Source organism: Drosophila biarmipes, chromosome 3R, assembly GCF_025231255.1.
Source record: "Drosophila biarmipes strain raj3 chromosome 3R, RU_DBia_V1.1, whole genome shotgun sequence".
Lineage (NCBI taxonomy): Eukaryota > Metazoa > Arthropoda > Insecta > Diptera > Drosophilidae > Drosophila > Drosophila biarmipes.
Genome location: NC_066616.1, coordinates 28162967 through 28179735, shown reverse-complemented (window position 1 = coordinate 28179735; position 16769 = coordinate 28162967). Strand labels below are relative to the sequence as shown.

At 46.9% G+C, this 16769-nt stretch overlaps 3 protein-coding genes across 16 annotated transcripts in view; 2 read left to right on the top strand and 1 right to left on the bottom strand.

The window, feature by feature from the left end:
- The window catches only part of LOC108024630 (uncharacterized), a 32435-nt gene extending 19066 nt beyond the window's left edge, over positions 1 to 13369 (top strand). For 8 of the 12 annotated variants that reach the window (XM_050888503.1, XM_050888502.1, XM_044094889.2 and 5 more), the window contains 6 exons: positions 3498 to 3858; positions 7588 to 10007; positions 10068 to 10161; positions 10221 to 10571; positions 10807 to 11227; positions 12001 to 13369. In XM_050888503.1, the coding sequence (XP_050744460.1) occupies positions 3498 to 3858; positions 7588 to 10007; positions 10068 to 10161; positions 10221 to 10571; positions 10807 to 11227; positions 12001 to 12493 (4140 nt within the window). In that variant the 3' untranslated portion in view covers positions 12494 to 13369. The remainder of the gene's footprint in view (positions 1 to 3497; positions 3859 to 7587; positions 10008 to 10067; positions 10162 to 10220; positions 10572 to 10806; positions 11228 to 12000) is intronic. The other 4 variants (XM_017094671.3, XM_044094905.2, XM_044094915.2 and 1 more) reach the window with 4 other exon arrangements.
- LOC108024629 (venom protease) lies at positions 13240 to 14819 on the bottom strand. The gene is made up of 4 exons (XM_044094933.2): positions 14599 to 14819; positions 14298 to 14518; positions 14064 to 14244; positions 13240 to 13992 (listed from the first exon to the last, which is right to left on the bottom strand). Exons 2-4 carry the CDS (start codon positions 14365 to 14367, stop codon positions 13398 to 13400), a joined length of 846 nt encoding a protein of 281 aa, XP_043950868.1. The 5' UTR covers positions 14368 to 14518; positions 14599 to 14819; the 3' UTR covers positions 13240 to 13397.
- Positions 14820 to 15011: 192 nt separating this feature from the next.
- Positions 15012 to 16708, top strand: LOC108024401 (bromodomain-containing protein 3). Of its 3 annotated transcripts, none has more exons than XM_017094313.1 (2): positions 15012 to 15109; positions 15178 to 16708. In XM_017094313.1, the coding sequence occupies exon 2, from the start codon at positions 15214 to 15216 to the stop codon at positions 16636 to 16638; it is 1425 nt and encodes a 474-aa protein (XP_016949802.1). In that variant the 5' UTR covers positions 15012 to 15109; positions 15178 to 15213; the 3' UTR covers positions 16639 to 16708. The 3 variants fall into 3 exon arrangements, with proteins under 3 accessions (XP_016949802.1, XP_043946890.1, XP_043946891.1); XM_044090955.1 differs by having other exon boundaries at positions 15055 to 15109; positions 15181 to 16708; XM_044090956.1 differs by having other exon boundaries at positions 15070 to 15081; positions 15181 to 16708.
- The last annotated feature ends 61 nt before the right edge of the window (positions 16709 to 16769 follow it).

Below are 16769 nucleotides of genomic sequence, written 5' to 3'. Positions count from 1 at the left end.
TTGGACACTTTTCGGTTTGTGTAAATAATGCAAATTTATATATACATACATGGCCCGTACGTATTTTCAATTATGTATCCGTATGGCTCCGCTCGTGTATGTAAAATGCCCTGTATTCATTAGCCGCACGCTTTGCTGGATAGGATGGGATGGGATGGCTGGGATGGGCTGGGATTGGATTGAATGGGATAGGATAGGATAGGAGAGATGTGAAGTGGAGTGGAGTGTCAACGCGTCGCCTCAACGCTTGGCTGGATTTGGTGCTGCTCCTGCTAATAACCATTTTGGTGGCCATTATGCTGGCCCAATGGGATATGCTCGGTTTGGGCCACAGTTGGCGCAAGAAAAGGGCCCGTAACGATGGCCAGAGTGAAATGTGTGCTTTTTGAGGACTTTACAGCGACAGTATGGGAGAGGAGATGGAGATAAATGTCGTATAATGGGACAACTTTTATTAAAAAGATAAATTACTTAAGATTATAAATAGCATCTAACTTTTATGTGTTTATATTATTATGTAATGAAAATATCTACTTAATGTCTTGTGTTATAATCTCTAGACACTTGCTTATATAGCAATGAGTAATGAGTAATTAATTGCCAATTAAATTGAATTGCTTTTATTAGAATAAACGACTCACCTTTGATATAAGTGAATTTTCACTTATTTAAGTTCAGAAAAAAAATATGTAAAAATATTAAAATATAATATAAATATATTTACTAGTTATTAAACATTAAAATGAAGTTTTACCGTCTTTAGTTCAGAAAAAAAAATACTAAAAAATGTAAAGATGAAATCTTATATCTTGCTTATTAAACATTTAATAACTGATGAATTCATTAGTTTTTTTTTTTATCTATCTACACTATCCGAGATCCATTTAACTATAAAAATCTTGTGTAATATTGATTAATTGCTTGTTAGCGAGTAATCAAATAGTCGTTTATCCCATTTGTGTGGCAACTGCAGTTGCACTGCACTTTGCTACTGCTGTCAACAACAGAAGCAGCAAAAGCAGCAGCAGCAGCAGCAACGTGGGCCAGCTTTTGCTTAATTATTTTTCCATTAAATGCCAATTAAATTTGGATATTATGTTTTAAGCTCGCATTGAATTCCCTGCGCTGCAGCCAGGGTTGCCAGGGCAACGTTTGAGTGCAGTTGCCGTTTCGTAATTTTTTGTTTTACCATTTTATTATGTGTACGGATAGTATATCTCTATAGAGAACGCCACTGGAAAAGCCCCATGCCCCCAACTATATGATGATGATGATGGCCAGACGACGACGACGACGACCCAGTTGGCAATTGCAAAATGTTCTACATCCATTTGTTTGTTTGTTTGCTTTCTCTATGCCAAATGCCGAATGCCGAAGAGTGGAGCGGATGAGCCCGGGTTGTCAGGGGGATGAGCTGCTGCGGTTTTATTGCATTTCAAAAGTTGAAATTATGTTTGCTTTCTGCGGCAAGGCGGACGCCGCCGACTGCCTTTTGACTAAGTGGCAAGCAAAGCTGCAACAAAACAGCACTTGAAGTTGCCTTTGTGGCAGCAGCAGCAGCAGCAGCAGCAGCAACACAAGTTGCAGTCAAAAACCCAGACATTGCAGCAGGAAAGTGGGTTTGGTGTGGTGTCCTTTAATGGATTTATTTCGTCTAGCTGGGCGTGGTCAATTAATAAACTTTCCCTGTACTTACACCATGAATAAATTGGTTTTGACGTCTTGCATTAATAAGCTTTCGTTGTTTTAACACTTTGCTTTAATTGGGCTTTAAGGAGTGGCTTCAAGCGTAGCAAGTCCTGCACAGCAATCAAGCAATTGCCCCAAAGACGGCCTCCAGTTTCGCGTTTCATTATCCCTCGCTTATTTGCCAATGATTCGTTTAATTTCAGAACTTACTCTCTGCAAGAATCCCCTGCTCCGGATCCCTCGGGTCTTCGGGTTACTCGGGCCACTTTATTGCCTTCTCCAATTGCTCCTTTTTCCCGGTCTGTCGGTCAGTGCTATAAAAAGGAGGCCGGGCAGCGGATGAGGCCGGGGGGCAGTGGAACATTTTAATGTTTAATAACCAACTTTGGTCTGCGGAATGTTCACTTAAAGCAGCCAGTGGCCCACGGATGGCGGTGGCTCCTAAAAGGTCCGTTCCGAGTGTTTTGTACAAATTGCTGACCCAAAATGGTTGCGACACGTTTCCAGCGCTTTGCCGGCCAATGAAGCAATTGCCATCCACTGATTGAAATGGCAAAAAGTGCACGGTCCCAAAAGGGTCGTCCATCATCATCACCAGCCAGTCAGTCCGGCAGCCTCATCCTCCTGCCTGGCCGTCATCGTCATGGTTAATAAAGGGGCCGGCACTGGGGATTCTCTGGCGGGGGTGGGCCTGCAAATCGAAACCTTTGCCGTCGATTCATTTGCATAAATTCCAGGCACACCTGCTGCCCAGAAAAGTCGGCGACGGGGCGGAGGAGGGCGGAGGCCATCGCCATGGCAACTTTTGCCAGTCTTTTGATCCGCTCCAACTCGATAATGATGAATGCGTTGCATTTGATTGGATTACATGAGTATTCATTCGGCCGGGGCTTCGTTGGATATTCATTTACAAAATGCTAATTGGACGCTGCCTAAGCCTCGGGCCAAGGTCGTGTTCCTAAGTAATCAACCATCAACCCAGTGTTTTGACTCATCTCGTCAATTTGCACAATGCGGACAGATGGAAATTTGTGGAAATAATTTGAATATTGTTACCGAATGTTGATTTGGTTTGGCGAAAAGAGGGTATACTGATTGAAGGGTGACCTTTTAAGCGTACTAATCTGGGGATATTATAGGTTTTTAATTATTTAACTCTGTTTGTTGTTTAAAGTTCTGTGGGGAAAGAAATCCGTGTGTAAGTATGTATGTAAATCTTTTATAAATTAAAGGCTCTTTTTATTATTTGACACAATGTCCTAACTACAGTAAAAAGAAATGTATTTAAGTAGAAATGTTTAAATAAAAAAATTGTAAAAGCCTTGAAGGATAGAAACTTTAGGGCTTAAGTTCTTAATAATAATACTAAAAAAATCTTTAAAAGTCTATGAGGTAGCAATGCAGTATTTTAAATTCAAGAGCATTTTTGAAGATTACCTCAGGAACACCGCCTAATTAAAGGGTATAGAAATGTGAACCCCAAATGGCGCCACGGGCGCTTATCTAATTTTTAGCGAATGCTACTCACGTTTCCCATGCAAATGAAATGCGCACACCCATCGCGAATAAGGGGGTGAATGTGTGTGGTTCTCGGCGTCGGTGTGTTTAGAGTGGACCTTAATGTGTGCCGCTTGGCATGCCAAGTGCGCTGATTAAATTCGATTTCGTATTTGACAGCCAGCGTGGTTGGTTCACGGGTGTTCTGCGGCTGTCGTTATCGACGATGCTGTCGAGCGGCGGCGCCTAATTTGATTGTTGCATAGCATTTACACTAATTATGCCAATTTGTTGCCTTATGCTAATTGCAGGTGCCCAACATGCCGCTCAAGTTGCCAGCGGAGGCGCCAACCTCGATGCCAACACCTTGCCTGCACCAGCGACGATTTCTTGAATCTCAGCAGCTACAGTTGCCACAGCAACCGCAGCAGCAGCAGCAAGCCCAGCTGCAACAGCAACATCTACAGCAGCAACTTCAACAACAGGCTGTCAAAGACGTATCGGTAACCGTATCCGTATCTGGGCCAGCGACTGTCAGCGATGTGTTCTCCACGCTGATGACATCGACAGCAAGAACGGCGACAACGGCAACACCAACAGCAGCAGCAGTAGCAGCAGCAACATCACCAGCCCAGGCGGCAACAACAACCACACTTGAATTAGCCAACAAAGGTGAGTGGTAAAACATATGGGACAATGCCCAAGACGCTTAGGATCAAAGATAAGCGGAAGCCACATCAGAGGTTATCTCTAGATAGGGTTGTCAAAATGCTTTAAAAGCATGCTACGTATTCAACAGTGTTGAAAAATATGCCATTGAAGAGGAAAGCAGACAGTGTTCGATAAAAAAAAGTAAAGTTACAGATGAACAACTTCCTAATGAGTCAAACGTCTTTCTTTGCCCCACAAAGAAATGACTTTTTTAATAATTTGCCATTTCATTTGAGAGCTCTGGGAATGACGGATGTTTCCATGTTTTATCGGCGTCATGGCAACCCTGGCTGTCGAAGCGCCCCTGCGGGTGAACATTTGCAGCGCTCAAAAGTATGCTATGGAAAAATGTGATGCCTGCATTTTTGCGCAACTGCAAAAATGGAAAGGAAAGGCTGGAAGAAATATATAGAAAAAGGACGACGAGAACGACAACGACTGACGACGAGCAAGACGAAGACGACGACGACGGATGCACAAGCCGGGGAAAAGGGTGAGAGAGGACGGGGGGCGGCAGGATATAGCCGGAGGTGAGGTCAGGCCAAAAGGAAAACTAGTGTAGATACGTGCGAAAAGTGCAGGCTGGGCCAAGGAAAATCCTAAGCAAAGCAAAGCAAAAGCAGTGCCATGCCAAAATGGAGCACAGCAGGAACTGCACACAAGCACCCAGGCACCAGCACATCCGCGCACATTTGTGCACACACAGTGGGGGTCAGCTGAATGTCTTTAAGGATTTTGCAAAAAGTTACAGGATTATCAGGGTATGTGCCGGGTCTTCGGTTAGGTCGAAGAAGGATAGTGAAAAGGGTTTAATGAGATTGTTTTTTAAAACTTGTTGTAAGATATATTTACCTATTGCCTTTATCCTAATTAGGGGTTTCGTTCATTAATTAATGGAAATTACTTAATACTTATAAAATACTATATTTATCAATATATCTATCTATCTATCTATCTAACTATCTATCTATCTATCTGAAGAATCAACTTACAGTCAAAATTAGTAAAGCTACATAATTTAAGTTTTTACTTAACTTTACTACTATCGCATAGTTCTGTGCTAAGAACTGATTTTTACCTAAGTAACACCCAACTTATGATACGAGTTCTTAAAAAACAAGCATGAACCTAGTTCTTTATAAGACAAAGTCTTAAGTATACCCAATCCTAACCCTTCATGACCTATAAACGGTATACCTATAAATCATAATTTAATAGACCTAATCCTTGTAAAACCTACTCCTGGTAATGCTAATATCTTGACCTCACCTGTTGGCACACATGGACGTGCGAGTGACGGTGGAGCAAACAGATGCAATGGAAAAGGTGCTCGATGTTGACTGTGGCTGCTGCCAAGTGAAAAACGATGCCTAGACAATGATAAAGTGAAACTGCACACACACGGGGGGAGGGCTGAAGAGTGGGGCTCACTCACAGATAGATGTACGCAGGGATGCAGGGGGAGTTCAAGGAAATAAAAGGATAAAATCGCTGGCAAACAAACACAGCGAAAGCAGCGAGTTCAACAAGCTTAAAACAGCATACCATGTATATATAGAGCTGGTTTCGGGTGGGAAATGGGAAATGGGAGGTGGGATGTTTGAGCATTGGCAGGAAGTGCATTTCGGATGCTCTCCACCCGTTTGTCGTCTGTTTGTCCCCCTGCCAAGTTCTTCAGCTTGTTTTGATTTTGTCTTTTGTGTGACCAGTCAAAGGAAGTTAACGCGTCCCACACAAAAACCCAGAGCGTTACTCAAAGACATATTCCCCCACCCACAATCCACCAAACCCCACCCACCGCTCCACTGGTTTTTCCCAACAACCAACAGCTGCAGGCGCTTTAAGTCGGAGGCAGAGCAGCATGATAAATAAATGTTATGTTTATTAAAGACCCCCGACTGCTGGGAAACATTTACACTTGAGAACGCCCCGAGCCACTTGGACAGCTCGCTTTTGGGAATGGCTTTTCGATGGGGATTTCACTCGACTGGCTTGGGGTTTTGGTTATTCTATACACAACTACAGCTGCTTGAAGGTGACACAAAAAGGGAAAAGTGCAAAAGTTCAGCGCTGATTTGTGCGACTCAGGAAGCCAATTAGCAAGATATACAAAACTTTTCCCTCTGCAAGTGTGATTTTGCATTCAAGTTTGCCTCGGATCTGCTGGGGTATATCTGTTATGATATTATAATTTGTTTTTTTTTTTAATAATAATTATTGTATAGAATTTTCAACACATTTTTAGACTGCAAATGTAATAATACATATGAAAACCTTTTATTCTGACTTTGAGAAGTATCAGTCTTGATTGAAAGTAAAGTATGTTAGTTCCAGTTTAGGTTTCTTTACTATCTTCTGTATTTGAGTTAGGGTATGAATAATTCCTGCTGCTCGCTCACGTATATTTGTATTGGATTCCCTCTGCAATCATCCGGGAAGCACTTGCAAAACTTTTATTCTATTGACACCGCACCAATTCAGCATCCGCACTGGCCCGCTTTTCCCGCATTTCCCGCTTTTCCGACCTGCCCTTTCGTATCTGCCACTGCCGCAGGCTGGCGGAGTTTTTGAAAGGGTTTTTCTTCCAGCAATTCAAAGCAATTTGATTTCCATTTGAGATATTTGCTCGCCGAGTGCAAGGAAAAGGGAAAACAACTGCAAAACTGTTGCCAATTTGGGGAAAAAAGCCAAAAGGGTTTTCGCAGCTCGCACACTCATTCATTCCTCGCCTCATTCATTCATTCACTCACTCATTCATTTATTCATTCATGGAGATGGAGTAGGCGTGGCACAGGGCCGGGGCGAGGACGTGGTGGCCAAGGGAGCTCAGCAGTTGGGCAAACATTTGGCAAACATTGTTAAAAACTTTAAAATGAAAAGGTTAATTGAAACAAAAGGGACTTGATGGCAAAAGTTTAACCGAGCGCGTCCACTGCGTGCCGCCCACCAGCCACGCCCCCGGCCATTTGGCACCACCGCCCCCATCCTCGGCCGCCGTAGGCAGACAGGAGCAACCACTTGCACTGCTCCAGCGGGTGGAAAGTCCAATCAGCGTCGCATTAAAAACCCCGCACAAAGCAAAAGTTTTCCACGATTTAGGAATTTTCGCGAGCCATCGCAGATAATGGGGGGTTTTCTGGGGGCGGGAAGTGCTGCCTATAAGGTGGTGCAGAAGTTGGTCAGGCTGCGGTCTCTGTGGGTGTGGCAAGTATTTGCAAAAACAACAAAAATCGCGAAATCTTTGGCCCTACCTAAATGAATTCAAATTTTCTGTGGCTGGTTCTGTGCGTATTTGTTTTTTTGTTTGCTTTTTTTTAGGGATGCATCCCTTTTTTTTGTTGGGTAAAGCTTTTTAATTATAAGTCTGCCATTATATGCTTACGCTTGAAAATAATAAAGAAAAAACACCCACTAAACCTCTTTTTTGCTGGAAGCACTCGACGCACGTTTGTGTGTTCTGATTTTTGGGATTCCCAAGTGCTGCCCCCTTTTTACTACCCCAGCAAGCGCACAGTTTAGTGGACCTTTTGTGGGTGGGTGGTTGGTGTGGTTGGGGTGGTTGTGTCTTCGGGTGGACGCGTTGCGGGCACTTTAAGGACGCGACGCGCTTTGCATAAGCAAAACGAAAAACCCAAGTTTGTCTTGACCTTTCACTGACTTTGCCTTTTCAATTTGTTGCTCCATTTGCAGACGCTGATTGCCACAAATACGGCAATAACAAATTACCTGCCTCGGTCCGGAGCACGACCACGCCCACGCCCACGCCCACGTCGGCTCCAACGCCCCCGCTGCCGCTTCAGCTCCCCAGTGCGATGCCACCTAGTCAAGCATTAGCCTTGGGCGGAGTTCCAGTCGGCGGCAATCTCCCCAAGCGCCCAACTGGGGGACATGTGATAAAGCAGCCGGCGAATGCTCTTGCGCCACCAGCCACGACTCCTGGGGGAGCCACCAGTGGGATCCAGCAGCAGCAGCAGCAACATCCCAACTTCAAGGACGACCCGGCTGGCTATCTCCAACAGCAGACAGCCTTGCTGCACAACAGCCTGGGAGTTGGCCTAGACGTGGCCAAGACGGCGGCGGGAACTTCCACAGCGAGAGCACTGCCCCAGGAACCCATTGTGCACAGCTCCCAGCAGCAGCAGCAACAGCAACTCCAGCAGCAGCAGCAACTTCAGCAGCAGCCACTCCAACAGCAGCAACTCCACTCGCAGCAGTTGCAGCGGCAGAAGATCCGTCGCCTGTCGATCTTTGGAAAATGGGAAACAGATCCAGAGCCCGCCATCAATACCCAACCAGCTGCGGGAACCCGAACCCTTCAAGTGGACACGGCCGCCTTTGCTCGACCCCAGAAGCCGCAGATCACAAGCGTTACCCTGGTGCCAACTCCACAGGAGTCACCCGTGTCGAGTAGTGCCGCAGAGACGCTGGAGAAGCGACCCGAGCAAGTGGGAGCCATATCCACCAGCCACGAGAGTCCGCGGCAAAGCCTGTCCTCGCCCACGGACTCCATAGATTCGGCCAAGAGCACGCCCTCCGCTTCACCCAAGCCCCAGATGCATGTGCAGCTGCAGCCGCAGTTGCTGCAGATGCGTTCGCAGCACCAGGCGAATCTTCCAGTTCCAGCGCCGGTCACCCTGCCCGCCCACGTTCGTGTGATGCGTCAGCAGCAGACGCAGATCATTCCCGGCCAGCGATTGCCGGTGGCCAGCAGTAGCGCCGCCATGGCCACGATGACCCGGAGCATAGTGACCTCCTCGGCGGGTACGAATACGATAACAGGTCGGCCGGTAACCACCACGTTGAGCAACTCGAATCCCACGGTGGCGCAGCTGCATTCCATGGCGAATGCCATGGGTGGAGCAGGTGGTGGTGGCCAATTGATAATGACCTCCTCGGGGCAACTGCTGGTCATACCGGCGGCCAACAAACAGGCACCGCAGCGTCAACCTGGACAAGGTGTGATCATCCAGCAACAGCAGCCGGCCGAGCTGCATCCACAACCAGGAGGAGGTTATATCGTCAGCCAGCCCTCTCCAGTGGCATCGGCCAGTTCCAGCAGCAGCAGCAGTACTGTGATTCTGAATTCCGGTGGAGCCAAGCTATTGCACCATCAGATCATCACCTCGCAGGCTGGTCAGATTAATCAGGCGAATGCAGGAGGAACGGGAAACCAACCACAGACGGTGCTACTCAATACGCTACCCAATGGAGGTTATATCGTCCAGCAGCAGCAGCAATCGCAGACGCCACAGCAGGCCGAGCAGATCCTGGCCATGCCACAGCCGCCTCCGGCGCAAACTCTTATTATCAGTTCGCCGGACACCAAGAGAAGGGCGCGAAAGCGCAAGAGCTCCATATGCCATACACCTCCGCCAAGTGGATCGCCCGCCAAAACCATTTCACCCCAGATCTCGCCCAGCATCCCCAGCCAGGCACCAGCTTTGCTCCACCAGCAGGCGGCAGCGGCGGCAGCTGCATCTGCTCCACAATTTCAACAGCAGTTCCAGCTGAGTCCCGGCATCCAGGGAATCGTGGTGAACAAACCCAATCCCCCGCAGGCTCAGCAGACGCAGCAACTCCTGCTCCAGAACGGACAGATCCTGCAGCAGGTGAATCTCATTGGACAGCAGCTTCTAATGCCGGCCGGCTTGGTGATGGGACCGGATGCTACTCTGCTACAAATCCAGAATATGCCCACCACCAGTCTGATGACGCCGCAGGGACCCGTGATGCTGCGTACACCATCGCCGCAGAACAAGCCCTCCTTCATCTCGCCGAGCGCCGGGGGACAGCAGTACTTAGTGGGTGCCAATGGGCAGTTGAGTCCCATCGGGCAGATCTACTCCACGCCCATGGGTCTGGTGATGCCGACCGGTCAGCAGGGAGGTGCATCCTTTGTGCAGGCCAGTCCCACGACTACCACCATCCAGATCCAGCAGCAGCCAGCGCCGCAGCCCACGCAGATAAGTTTGCAGCCGGCACAGGCCACCTACTTGACGGAGACGGTGATGAGTCGCCAGGGAACGGCGGCCAGTCCGCCGGACACCACCACCTGCAGTCCACGGAGCCCGGAGCGGCCTCCGAGCCATCGCAGCAGTGGCAGCGACATGGTAAGTTTTCAAGAATAGCTTACCTTTTTCGGTTTTCTGTAATCACTTTTGTTTTGGTAGGTACAATGCGTATCCAGTTCGGAACCAGATGCGGCTGTTTCACCCCAAAGCGCTGAGAGTCGGCAGTCGCCGTCTTCCACGGACTGTGAGAGGAGTAAGTGCAGCCAAACCTCGTTTGTTAAACCCTTACTCATTCACTTTTCTCCTAACCAGGCATCTGCAATACCAACTTGTTCACCCAGCCAAGTGGGATATACAAGCACTCGGAGCCAAAGATCCGTCGCATCCACATCACCTCGCAAGCGGCGGCGGAGAATGGGATGAGCCTGATGCAGGGACAAGGTATGCGACTGGCCACATCTAACACCAACTCCACATCCGCATCCATGTCCATAACATCGTCATCGTCGGCACCACTAACAACCAATGCGATGGCGGGTCACCGCCAGTTCTTGCACCGCCAGCCGGTCGTGCAGCACCACCAGCACCCTGCAAACATTGCCAACAACAGCCATTCAAACACATTTCTTCATAGCCACAAAGTAGTTAACGTTGACTACCAGGGTAAGGCCCCATCGCTGACCAGCACTAACTGCATCCACACCAAGCTAACCCAACACCACCACACCACCAACCATTTGGCCACTGCATGATCGCCTGCACCACCACCTGCACCATCTTTGTTTAGTTTGTAATCTCTGCCCTCTGTGTTTGTCCTCCGCTCGGTGCTGGGATCACCTCTGCCCCGCGAGTAACCAAAGTCCTAGTTGTAGTCACTATGTGTGTGTGCCTTTCTTAGAGTCGCCCACAACCACGCAGCTGATAACGTCGGCTCCAAGTGCTCCTATCCTGGATAATGCTCCTTCAGCAGCAGTGGAGAAGGCGACGGTCAAGACGCCCACCAAACGTTCTAGGCGACCACAGCGAGGAGTGGCTCGGGAGACACCCTCAGCGGGCGGGAGAAACTTCCTGATGCCGCCACGCTCCTTTGCCATTGGGGAACTTATATGGGGTCCGGCCCGGGGCCATCCCGCCTGGCCCGGGAAGATCGTCAAGATGCCTGACGGAGTGTGCACGCCGTCGCAGCAGTTCGACCACGTCTGGGTGCAGTGGTTCGGCGGCGGCGGGCGCTCCACCTCCGAGCTGATTCCGGTCAACTCGTTGCAGAGCCTCTCCGAAGGTCTGGAGGCACATCACAAGGCCCAGAAGGATACGAGAAAGTGAGCATCGGTAAAGGGAGTGGGAATTTGTAGGGGAAGATCAGGGGGGTCAAAGTTAATCCAACAGGCAGAATTTCAAGGAAACCCTCGTCCATAGGTGAAGACCAGACCTGCACTGTAGCTAGAGCTAATCCTGTATTTTGCATAGATTTTATATACATTTTCAAATATTTCCTCAATTTATTTTGTCTAGAATTTAGCCTTTATTTAAGTAATGCATAATTCTCTTTTGTTTTAAGTCTGTTTTTGCTGATTTATGAAACCTTAATAATTAAATAAATTTTTGCCATTTTAGTAGTTTACTTTGTTATTACAAAATATTTTGTATTTTCATTTGTAGATTTTTTGTTTTTTAGATAATTTTGTAGTCTATTTTTGCAGCCTTTATTAAGTCGTACAAATGTAGCTAAATCTTGATAATTGGACGTTTGATATTGTTAGCTGTGCAATTTATTTAGCGATAAATTGGCATTAAAATGCATTATTAATTAATTTAATTATTGTTTACCATTTGACTTTTAATTTGCTAATTAATATTCTTGTTTCTTTTTTTAAATGCGCTGAACCAAATCCAAAAATTAAACCCTGCCCTGCCAACCCCAACGTGTATAACCCCGTGTGTGTGTGTATGCATAATCATCATCATCATCATGACCAACAACAACAACTACAACAACAACAACCCCACTTGAAAATGAAAAATACCAAACCCGAACCTGAACCCAACCAAAAATTCAACCACATACATACACACCCACCATGCGACCACAAAGGAGCCGCAAACTGAACTCACAACTCGAGCGGGCCATACAAGAAGCAATGACTGAGTTGGATAACATTTCAGCCTCCTCAGCACCCGCAGCCACATCCTCCTCATCATCCACATCCGCCACCATAGCTGCTGTTCCTTCGGCCTCACCAGGACCAGCTATAATTGGCGGACAACAGCAATATCAGCAGCAGCAGCAGCAGTCGCCCTCTTCAACGAACAGCAAAATAAATGGACTCGCGCGGAGCAAGCGCCAGGCCAGCAACACGAGTGGGGCCAGCATGGTGCTGACCACCAGCACGGCGGCCACACTGAGTGGCCTCTTCAATCAGCAGCGAGCCAAGCCCATACGCATTGCTCCGGCTCCCCCAGTGGTGGCCAACGCGGGCGCCGGGAACATGGGAACGCTGCCAGGAGCTGGAGCTGCTGTGGCCGCAACTGGAGCAGGAACCACCACTACGCTGGCCCGTTCCGAGATCCTGAAGCTGGCCAAATGACCAGCGCTGTCGACGTTGTCGTCGACAGTAAGCACAGCCAACTACACGCTCGTCATCGGGCACAAGTAGTGGAGGAGGTCAGGAGGCGGAGATGCCCCCAGCGGGCCACACGTTATATAGCTATCCCATGTACGACGAGTGTAGACGACGAGTATAGAGTTTAGTGTTAGATGTCAGGCCTCTCAGCTTTGGAGTTTGTTGTTTTGTATTCTTTACCAGACTCTCCCCGCTTAGTTGCGTCGCTGGGCGGCGCGCGCCACACTTTCGAAATAGACAATAATACAGCTACAAGATGAAGATGTTAATGGAAAACAAAGTTACAAAGAAGAGTTCTAAACAATAAGCGATCGTTTTGGCTTCGTACACAGGCGCCTAGGCGCCATTTTGCGTTGTTTTGTATATAGTAAACACCCCCAAGCTACACAGATGTTAGACTTAAGTATTTATTTATTGCATATAGGACCCTTGGTTTTTTATAGGTTTTGTTTTCGTTGCAATCTTTAGACTTACCCATTATTTTTATATATAGGTAGCCTAAGCTGATACTTAGCCACTAAGTTTAAATCCGAGTAATCATCAAGAAGGCAGATATACAATTATATTTGCTTTATCAAGCAAAAGAAAACATCAAATCAAAAGCAGCTACTGATTTTCATTTATTGCGTATTTGCCCAAAATGTTTTGTAAACTCTAGAAGAACAAATTATTTATGTCGAACACAGATGAAAAAACTTGAATGAGAGAAATTATATTTATAAATTGTTATTATTTATTTAGTTGAGACTATTGTAAAATTATAATTGTAAAACAAAATGCAAAAACGAAATCACACATAGCGGAACCACACAAAACAAATAAAACGTAAAAACAAGAGAACTTAAAGCTGCTTTCTTTAGTTTGTTATCTAGGAATCAACATTGTACAATTCTTTTTTAATCCAATCCTGAAAGAAATGAACCCTGGTGTACAAACTGGGAGTGTTTGGAGTATCGCAGGCAATGCCCACTGAGGTGATGCCCATAATTTGAAACTCGCACCCGTCTCCCTTGAAGGGAATCAGCAGAGCTCCTCCCGAGTCGCCATTGCAAGTGTCCTTATGATCCGGCGATCCAACACACAACTGGGAGTCCGCCCTATATCCTTGGGGAATATCTTCGTTTGCATCTGTTGTGCTCCCACACACGCTACCAAAGTTGCTGAGCACCACCTTCCGCAGTTCCTTGGACTGTTCGAATCTGGAAAATGTGATCTGACCCCAGCCGATGGCGGTGAAGGAGGCTACCAAGTCTCCGTTGCTTAAGGGCAGACATGCAGGCAACTTGTATCGGTTGTATCTTATTTCTCCATCCAAGCGCACAATCCCAATATCGTTGTAGAGCACAGGGTACTTAAAATCAGGATGGGCCTTAGTTTCGAGGACCTCAAAGTCCTCCGGCTGGGCGTCATCCTTGTCGCTGTCGAAAACTAGCTCTCCCAAGCGCACTATGTTCACGGATCCCCTGCAGATATATAATTATGTATTATAGCTATTAAATTAAGAGTTAAAAAAGATGTAAGACTGGGAACTCACGCATCTGAGTAAAAGCAGTGGGCAGCTGTCAGAATCACGCGATCACTAATTATTGTGCCACCACAGAACCAATTGGTTTGGTTCAGCTTATAGCTCCGATGACCAAGGCGAGCTGCCGGGGTGTACTCTCCTGGACCCGCGGGAACGCCGCCAACGATCCAGTACTTGGAATCCGCAGGATCTTAAAACATTATTTTAAAATATTAAAACTTTTTGAAAAGTACACAGACTCACTTAGTTCTGCAGATATTATAAGAAAGCTAAAGCCACATAGCGTAAGCAGTGATAAAATGTATCTGCTCATTTTATATTTCTAAAAACTGCAACTGCATGGGTGGAAGATTGCGCACAGACTAAAATATGGGTAATGATTTCAATCAGTGATTTCAAGTTGATACCGGGGGGAATCCACTAATCCCAATGTCTAAGGGATCCACTAATCGGCTTTCTGAGACCTGCTGATAAGAGGGAATTTACACTTCCTATAGAAATCAGGTTTGAGCTGCAAAAATAAATACTATCAGTGAATACAAACGTGACTTAAATAACGTGGAAGTCCATAAAAAATATTATCCGAATTGCGGATCCAGAAATTAAACCTAAATTAATAAAACAAATTGGTTTTAAAAAAAGTGTTTTAAAAAAAAATTAAATATTTTTTGGACCGTATCTGCAGATAATTCATTAACGTTTAGTTACACATGAAAAGCAGTATACAAATCAATCTAATCATTTTATATTTTTTCGATTGCAACTGCTTCACGAGAAGATTTAGCTGAGACTGAGTAAAATCGCATTAATCAATGATTTTATTTCAGGCATTACAGGTTCATCTAATCTGTAGAACATTTTAAAATTAGAAAACAAGTTTTAGTGTTGATAGTTAGTGACTGTGACTATCCTGTATTATATTAAAATGAGCAACGCTGCAACCATAGAAACTTGTGTCAGAAAGACTTCAAAATATTTAACAATATATCAAAGGAGTTCAGTTTACTCCGGGACTCCGAGCTGAAAGGTGCGGAGAACTATACCCCGTACCAACAGTAAGACTTCGGACTTATTTAGTTTAATTGCTAAAAATGCTAAACAAGTGCCTTTGCTTTGCCTGAAGCAGGTATTCTGATCTGCTGAGCAGAGCTTACCCATTATGGACCGCTCGAAGTTGCAGAAGCCGCAACCTCCGCCGCGCTACGAGCCGGAAATCCAGCCGGTCAATGGGATCGTCCAGCCGCCGGTCATTCCGCCGCCGAATCGTCCTGGCCGCCAGACCAATGTGCTGGAGGATCTCAAGTCGCTGGTGAACTGGATCTTTCGCCATCGGTGCTCGGTGTTCTTTCGCAATCCCGTGGATACCGTGTCCTTCGCCATTCCGGACTATCATAAGATGATCAAGCACCCGATGGACTTGAATACGATCAAGAAGCGTTTGTGCAACAACTACTACTGGCAGGCGGATGAGGCGCTGCACGATTTCGAGCTGATCTTCGAGAACTGTTTCTTTTACAACAATGAGGCGTCCGAGGTCTATCAGGCGTGCAAGGAGCTGAAGAGCATCTTCTACAGTCGACTGGCCTTGATCGATCGGAGCAATGAGTCTGAGCTGCCGCCCAAGGTGGAGAAGCGCAAGAGAAAGGCTGCCGACGCATGCGAACCGTTTCCGGCTTCTACGGCACTTGCCCCCAGGGGTTCAAGCCATTTTCCAGCACCCTTGCCTGGTAGTCGGCTAAAAGGGTGCTCTACCCCCAATCCGGAACAGCCTTTTTCAAATTTCGTGATGCCAAAGCTTATGCAAGATACCTTGATCAATCCCCTGACTGCCACTCTTCCGTTTCCACCTCAATTTAAGGATTTCCATCAAGTATCCGTGGAGAGTCATTTACAAATGGAGCTGACAGAGGGGGATAGTCCGCCAAGTGTTCATCGCCCCCCGATTACCCACCGCCCAATTGTGCTGCCGCCGCCCCTGACTACGGCTCCACTCGAACCCATTATGAAGGCGCCATCTCCACCGCCGGCTCTACGTGAACCTTCGCCACCAAAACCGAAACCTCCGGTTGTTATATGCTACAAGTCACTGGACCGATTGATTGAGATGAGCCACTGCGTCCATCTCCTGAAGTCCATGGTGAAGCGGAAGCGCAAGGAGTTCACATGGCCGTGCAACCATGCGGACTACTGGAAGAAATACTCGCAGAATCCCAACTACAACCACGATAAGGAGGAGAAGCTGGATTGGAACGTACTCAGGCAACGTCTGGACCGTGGTGATTTCGAGAGCTTCGATGGCTTCCTGAGCTCGGTGCGAAGGATGTTCCAGAATGCTTTGCGCTGCTTTCCGGAAGGTGACTTGGTGAAGACAGCGGTGAAGAGGTCCAGCGAGGTCTTCGAGAGCAGGCTGCTCAAGTACAGGGAACTGATAGCCACGGCCAAGGAAAAGGCCCGGGCTCTGGTGGAAGGCAAGAAGGATGATAGGGAAGCAGCAGAAACCAAGGGCGGCCAGTTGAAAGAGTACGAATTGGAAAACCGCCAAGGCTTTATCAAAATGCATCCTATAGATGATGATTCCGACTAAAAATACCAAGGAATTCTGCTAGTTTAATAATCAAATATTCCAATTAAATAAATATTTGTGTTAATGAGCATCTGTTCTTTAATTTGTTTATGTATCAAATAATGGTTTATTCGTAGTCCAGGCTTTACTAA